This window comes from Triticum aestivum, chromosome 2A, assembly GCF_018294505.1.
Source record: "Triticum aestivum cultivar Chinese Spring chromosome 2A, IWGSC CS RefSeq v2.1, whole genome shotgun sequence".
Taxonomy (NCBI): Eukaryota; Viridiplantae; Streptophyta; class Magnoliopsida; order Poales; family Poaceae; genus Triticum; species Triticum aestivum.
The window spans coordinates 689,048,834-689,056,784 of NC_057797.1; the positions used below are offsets into that span (position 1 = coordinate 689,048,834).

The 7,951-nt window shown below is 48.9% G+C and overlaps 1 protein-coding gene across 1 annotated transcript; it reads left to right on the plus strand.

The window, feature by feature from the left end:
- The first annotated feature begins 5,696 nt into the window (after positions 1–5,696).
- LOC123185952 (uncharacterized) lies at positions 5,697–6,301 on the plus strand. The gene has a single exon (XM_044597757.1). The coding sequence runs from the start codon at positions 5,796–5,798 to the stop codon at positions 6,024–6,026; it is 231 nt and encodes a 76-aa protein (XP_044453692.1). The 5' UTR covers positions 5,697–5,795; the 3' UTR covers positions 6,027–6,301.
- The last annotated feature ends 1,650 nt before the right edge of the window (positions 6,302–7,951 follow it).

The window sequence follows — 7,951 nt, forward strand, 5'->3', positions numbered from 1 at the left end:
GCGTTCCGAGCCTCCCCGAGCATGCGCGCACGTTGCCCAGTCCCATAGCTCTCTAACGCCCCTCCCGTTAGCCAGCGAGTGAGTCGCCAAACGCTAGCTAGTGCGGTTCCGTTGCTGCCTACACTTTCCCTAAGCCTCGCCGGTAGCAGAACTCGCTGCTATCTCTGGCTTGCACCCGCACCACTCCACGACCATAGGAAGCAAAGATGGAGTTTCCGCGTACTAATTGGTTGGCATGGAAGAGTTGCACAAACTGGTCTACGAGCTTGTTGCACGAATCAAAGTAAACCATCCATGTTGCAGCATACCCAGAAGCTAGGGCTTTGAAGTGATATAGTACCGTCATTTCGTTAGATCTTAAGGTTGCTGGAAGTACTAGTTCATCAAGTTTGCTAGAGCGATCTCAGAGCTACTCTAGTAGATCCCACAAAAACATTATACGGTTCCTTCAAAACTAGATATGCAGTACCGTGAGGCATCAAATAGAACAAATCATGTAAAACTCATCGACGGTCCCTGCAAAATAGAATAAAACCCTCTACAAACAAACTATAGATTGCAAGGTCTTGCTCGCGCCTGAGCTGCTGGTTGCTGTCGGTGAACCCTTTGCTCCTGCCCTACCTCCTTTGTCCTCTTCCGTGCCGAGCCGCAAACTTCATGCCAAGCCTCCCCTGCCCTCGCGTCACCACGCCTCCCGAGCACGCGCGCGCGTCGCCTAGTCTCGTAGCTCTCTGATGCCCCTCACGTTGGCCAGCGAGTGCGTCACCAGACTCTAGTGAGGCTCCACTGCCGTCTGCACCCTTCCTCGAGCCTCCCCGGTAGTAGAACTCGCTACTATCCCCGGTCTGCACCCGCACCACCCCATGGGCACAGGGGCAGCAATGGTTCTTGGATAATGTGGGGCGCACGCCTCCGCGCGTCGCAGGGACCCTACGGTGAACCTCCACGGCCAAAGGAGCACGCTGGGCGGCGGCAGCGATGGGCTCATCGGCCTTGGGAGCAGGCGAGGCATGGCGGTTGCTGTTGAAATTTCCCTCTCGCCAAATATAGTGGAAACTGCAAAACGAGGAAAAACTGGAGATATGGCATGTGCGGGTCTTTTTTTGTTGAAATATACAACTCCCCACAAAAAAATATGGGACGAGCCAAGATATGGTAGCTATTCGGGACATTTCTGTCTCGGTACTGTATATCGACGGTTATTTTACGGCACAGGAAGATTTGGGGTATCTGGTAGAGTTTCTCTCAATATTACCCATGCCGCGTGCGCTATTAACCTGCTACCACGACTTCAGCGGACTGTTGGACGCCGCAGCATAGGCCTAGGTTGGGGCCCCTATAATTCAGGGGTCGGGCCGGCCGCCCCTCCTGCTCCCACCCCCTAGGGCCGGGCCTGACTTTCATAGTCTTTTTTTACACTATCAAGTAGAGTTCGTACATTGAAAGCACACTTGAAAATGCTCCAAACCAGCCTAGGAACAGAACACTCAAAGAAGAGATTCTCAACGCCTCATCATGAACACAAAACATACTATTTTTATTTCCTTTCCATCCCCTTCTTAGCAAATTTTCTCACTTAAGATACTATTTTAACCATGATGAGTGAAATTAAAACTTTGATTTTTAGTGGAATTTTAATCTTCATAAAGTTTTGACGGGAATTCACTTTCTGTCACAACTAAATTTCTATACAAAAAAGAGATTTGAAAGTGAATACTCCATCCACAGTTAACATCCATTTTATTGAATTTGTATTATCAGACATTTCAATGTACTCATAGTCAGCTTGAGACTACCCCAGAGAGCTAAAGTATCACCCCACATGGTCCTTCTAAATTTTAAACCCTCCAATCCTTTTTATAAGGCATCATTCACGTAAATATTGTAATCCAAGCTCAAATTGTATAATCTAGCATGGGGTATTTTCAGAGGTTTATCACCAAGACACCAACCCACCAATCCTCCCAAAACCTTGTGTTTTCATGTTACACACTATCTCTTCACAGTGTTGGTAGAAGATGTCATTGATTGTCATTAAGTTGGGCGAGAAGTGGGAATTCCCCACTTTTGGTTTAAGTGCACATAGGTCTTCATTTTGGACATATTTATTCATAACAATATTTTCCTATAACCCATTCTCAGTTTCAAGTTTCCAAAGCCACTTAGCCATCAGTGCTTTATTCATAAGTTCAAAATTCAAATTCCTCAAAACCCTGTGATCTTTTGATCTACAACAAGTTTTTAGGTTCAATAAACGATATTTCTTTGTATCTTCATCTCATTGCCAAACAAATCCAGCCATACAAAATGCTCTTTTCATTCATAGAGTCTAACTTAATAGAAACATGTTACTTCGACACCAATCATGCCATACATCTAATCCTTATACACAACACTAGCTTATCACTTGCGCAACATGGCGACATGATCTATTAAACTTTTTTGTGCTTTCGGTTTATCTAGGATTCAACATGACATGACATCAAATTTCTATGCTTTCCTATTTCGGTATTTTCAAATCTTATGAACCAAATTAAGTTGTGGAGGGCTACACCTTTTTCCTTTACGTGATTCACCCATTGTTGTTCAACAACTAATTTTTAGTTATAGTTAAGTGGAGAACTTAACAAAGAGAATTTAACATGAATACCATTGAAATATGTTTCCTTGGATATTTAATTTTCTAATTGATACAATATGTATCCCTATAGGTTTGACCTCCCGTTAAACAAAACATATACAACCTGGGAGCTTTTTCTCGTCGTGGAATTGTGAAAGTAACACTACACATCTGAGGTATGATCGATGTCTATATATGAAATTGATTGTATGTGTTCGTCGTTTTATTTGTGGTATGTGTGTGTTGAACTCAATCGATGGCTTGTAGAGTGACGAAACTCTACTGTTTAGACTAATTAATTTGTATATCTAGGAAGGACAGTAGAAACTTCACATCATTAAAGAGTGGAGCCAAATTCCAACAACAAAAAATTATGGAGGCTGCATATTGAAGTGGAGTAATGAACTAAAGAGAATTGGACATGGAGTACATGGCACTACATGCAGCTTTACGAACCATCAAAGTAGTTTGCCTGAAGCAAAATCATTACCGTTGAAAGAATCAGACCGGGGCAACGCGTCCCTGGACACGCCATCAAACTCCAGAACTGACACCTTCGCACGACTACGACATCGGAGGAGGAAACCCGAACTGTCAGCCTTCAACCCCAGACCACAAACCCAGAACTTCCAGCTGTCAATTACGTAAGAGCATCTCCAACAGGCGCGCTAAACAGGCGCCACGCCGCAAATATACCCAGTTTAGCGCTCGCGCAACCCGGCGGGTGGCTCCAGCGGGCGCGCAATAACCGCACGCGCGGTATAAGGAGTTGGGCGCGCGGCAGGAATCGCTATCTCGCGCAGTGTATTTGGGGTGCCCGCTTCCGCGCGCGGCACACTCGAGCGCGAGCGCTGCACTCTGTCTTCTCCGCCTCCAACGCCCCGCGCACGCCGGCGCCGGCGACCCGCACCCAATGGACGCACGCGCCGGCACCATGCTCACCCCGTCCTATAGCCGTGACCCCCCCCCCCCGCCCGCCGCCGCCGCAAACCCTGGCCCGGGTGGCGTTGGCCTCGCCTTCGCCAGAGCTCCTCCGACCATCAGCCTCGCGCGCGGCCTCTTCATGCCGCTGCGGATGACCTCGGCGGGTGGCGTCGCGCCGGCGCCGGTCCGAGCTGCCGCCCCCTCCTCCTCAAAGCTCCCCAATGCGGCGCGGCCAAAGAAGGGCAAGACATCGGTGAAGAAAAACAAGGCGGCGGACGGCTCCGACACCTCCAAGGTGAGGAGGAAGAAGCTTGCGGGGCGTGCAACGGGCGCGGCGGCTACCGAAGCGCCGGCGAGCTCACTCGTTGAGCCAGCGGCCGACGCGCACAACACGTTCGACGAAATGCCCCCAAGGTAAAAAAATTCTAACTTTTCATTTTTTGTTATTTTTTCAATGCATTCACATATAGATAGCTTATTTGCATTGTTCAAAAAACTTTGTAGTCTCAATGATGATGCATACATGTCAACGATGGGTGTTGGCTCCAACAATTCGCATTGGTCTCAAACCAATGACATGCATTTCGAAATCCATGAGTTCGAGGTGGACGAGGAGGGTGATGGCATTGTCGACACACCGAAAGGAAGAGAGGGCAATTACACCAACGCCGATGACATCTTACTATGCAATACTTGGTTGCAAGTGTCGAGGGATCCATCCGTTGGAGGTGATCAAAGTAGAGATGCTTATTGGCTTCGGATGAAAGAACACTTTGATGTTCGCAACGTGAGTGGAATTGACCGTTTCGACCGATCACTTCGGTCCCGGTGGTCGACAATCAGCTCAGATTGTCAAAGGTGGGCGGCCTGTCAAAAGGAGGTTGACAAGTTGAACCCAGGTGGCACAAATGAGCACGATAGAGTAAGTGGCATTTCATACATGTTCATCATACATGTTCATCATACTTGTTGTTGGTGCTAATTTGCTTTGTTTTCATGTAGTACAACATTGCGCAAAATTTGTTCAAAGAAGAGGAGAGGAAAACCAAGAAGGGGAAGATCAAGAAAGGAAGGATATTTACTTTGCCTCATTGCTATGAAGTGTTGAAGGATGATGAGAAATGAAAGAAGCGTGAAGATTTGGATGATTTGCATTTGAGCAACAAACGAAAGCGAACAATTAAGTTGGATGATGATGAGGATGATGAGGATGATGCATCAAGTGACGGCAAGAGAAGCCCCACCAACTGGGTTTCATACTCGAAGCTAAAGCGACCGGATGAGTGCAAGAAAGACAAAACCGAAAAGAAGAAGAGGAAAGGAGATGATGAGCTCAAAAATGCTATGGAAGCTATTGTAAAGGCAAAAAAAGAAGCCAACGAGGTGAGGAAAATGGCAAGGAACCAAGATGCCGTGGCCTAGGAGAGGAGGTTGGCGGCCGAGGAGAGGAGGGTGGCGGCCGAGGAGAGGAAGGTGGCTTTGGAGGAGAGGAAGGTGAGCAATGAGGAGCGAACAAGATTGTTGGAATGGGAGAAGCATTGTTCTTTTTGGACACATTTATCCTCAATGAGGTGAAAAGGAGTATGTTAATCTTGCCCGTGAAGAAGTCTTGATCCAAAAAAGAGCCATGATTGGCGCAATGGGTGGCGGTGGCCTTGGCGCCATGGGTGGCGGTGGCATGGGTGGCTTGGGAGGTACCGTGGGAGGTGCAATGGGAGGCATGGCTGGCTTTGGAGCACCCCCCGACGCTATGGCCACCATGGGAGGCATGAGTTTTGCTTCTCTCATGGGAGGCATGGGTGCACCTCCGGTCACCATGGGCGGAATGTCTTTTCATGTGCCTCCTCGCACACATTCCCATGAAAATGCCGTTGAAGATCTTGCCAACACCGTCGGAGCTTCATGTGATGCGGTGCGCGATGAGGAGAGGGAGGAAGATTCATCTTTGAAGGCGGAAGAATCGGCTTCCGAAGATGAGGACGAGGACGAGAAATGATGTGTCTTTCATTTATGTATTGAAGTTGATTTGCATTTTGAACTTGATTGGATGAATTTGTGGGCATGATTTTGAACTTGTGGTCCTGCCTGCGCCCTCGTCCCCTCCGCTATATAATGGGGCCTGCCATGCCATCGCCGGCACCGGCCAGTCAAAATCCCCAGACTTTCCAAAGCCAAAATCCCACCTCCCTCCTCCGATCCCCCCTTCTTCCTCCTCTCGTTTCTTGCGGCCGAGGGGATCGTGGATCTATCGATGGCAGCAATGGGTGTGGGCGGAGCTGTGAAGATGATCTGCGGGACGAAGGTGGAGCGGGTGGTGGGCACGGGTAAGGCGCCCGGCGCGTGCCCGTCCTGCGGCGGCCCCGTGGTGGCCACGGACGTGGAGAGCGAGCGGCGCATCCTCTGCCTCCCGCTGTGCCTCAAGAGCAAGCGCAAGTACTCCTGCACCCGGTGCTTCCGCCGCCTCGTCACCGTCTACAGCTAGTAGCTCCTCAAGCTTCTTCCGGTACTGATCTATTCATCCGTCGATCGGTCGGCTAGCGACGTGCGAGGCCAATCAGTTAATCGTCCCGGGTTCTTTTGTTGTTCTTCTTGGCCGTGGTTACGGCCCTAGAGCAGCTTGCTAGCCTGGCTAATGTAATGTAATGGTGATTCTGTGTTAGTTCCAGTTCTTCAGTACACAAATGATAATCGTAGCTAATTTGGTGGGCGCGCATCACGTGGAGCGCTGGAAAACTGGCACTCTGCTGTACTCCTGCGTTAATGCACCGGCCAGTATTGGTAATGCGCTTCTTTCATTAAGATGGTAATTAACGTACTAATGGGACCATCATGGACAAGCAGATACGCAAAAGTACATTGGCCCGTCTCGATCGATCGATCCCCCGAGCCCCGAGCCTCGATCACCATAGTGATGCACAGTAGTAGCGGCTACACAATCACTGTCACCGCATGTATTGTGCCGATCACTACAGTAGTAGCAGCCACAAATCGACGGTGACGCCAGGCTTTGGCCGGTCTGCATGCTCCCACAAGCCACAGCAGCTGGCCGGCCGTCCGTCCGTTGGTTACCTGTTCCTTTCGCGGGCATATCACGTACGAGGTACGAGTAAAATCCCCTCGATTCGACGGGCGGACGGGCGCGTCGATCTGCACGGCTGCACCTAACCGCCCGGCCAATCTGAACCCGCAAACGACCGGTACGCGCACTAGGGCATTAGGTCGATATTAGTTGCCACGGTAGAGAGTGCCGTCTGCCGTGATCTGATCTCTGGATAGCTCCGGCTCACGGGCCGGCACAAAGATGCGCTCGGGGATTAACTACGATTATCCTCCAAAGGGGGAAGGTTTGTGCGTGCAAGCCATGCGATGCGCCGCATTTAGTCTATGTCCAGTCCGAGATCCCCCGTTCGCCACAGACGCAAAACGAGACGAGTCGGCGGCGAGCTACTTGTCCACACCAGCTGGAGAGGGGAAGGGTAGGTAGAGAAAAAGGTAGATTTTTAGAACCCGGGTGTATTGGAGGACCTTATTTTTTTTAAATCACATTTAAGGTTTCAAAAAATTCAACGTGATCATATAGATGTATATTACACATGTTTAAAGTTTGGTGACGAAATAAGTAAATATGCGACCTATACAAAAATGACAAAATGATGATTTTCAAATAGTGAATAATGCATGCACTGTTCATCTTTTCAAAATCATGATTTTGTCATTTTTATGTAACTCGCATGGTTACTTATTTCCGTGTTAAAATTTACACATGTGTAATATACGTTCATATAAACATGTTGATCTGTTTTCAGAATTTTTTGAAACTTCAAAATAGTATTTTGACACAGTTAAAAATAGGGCTCCAATGCACCCGGGTTCCAAAGTGACTTTTTGGCTACATGGCCGTACCTATTTCCATCTATAAACGTATGGATAGATATGCAGATTCATGCATCGCATGGTGGGGGTATATTATGGCTGCTAATTGGGCCGCAGGAGTAATAAACAACCGAGCTGATAGCGGATGTGCGAGTGCTCTCTTTCTCTACACAAATCGATCCCTGTCGATGTTATTTGCTGATGCACACGAGATATAACTGGTGACGGTATCGGTCTTAGCTACAATCCTGACATGCAAGAAGCTTCTACGCACGTCGCGGAACAGAAAAAAGAACACGAGGGATGCGTACCATTACTGGGGATCAGATCAGGAAGCTGCTGATGCCTGACTGGCTGACCTTGACCGGCTGGGACGAGCTCATCCGAAAAACTGAAAGCGACGACAGAGGGCATCGCTCGTTGCAACTGCCGATAATGGAAGGGCGAAGACCGAAGGTTGGGGACGCCGACATGCGTCGTTGAGTGGGTCTATTTCCGCGTCTCCGGTGATATCTTGCACCTGCACACCACGGG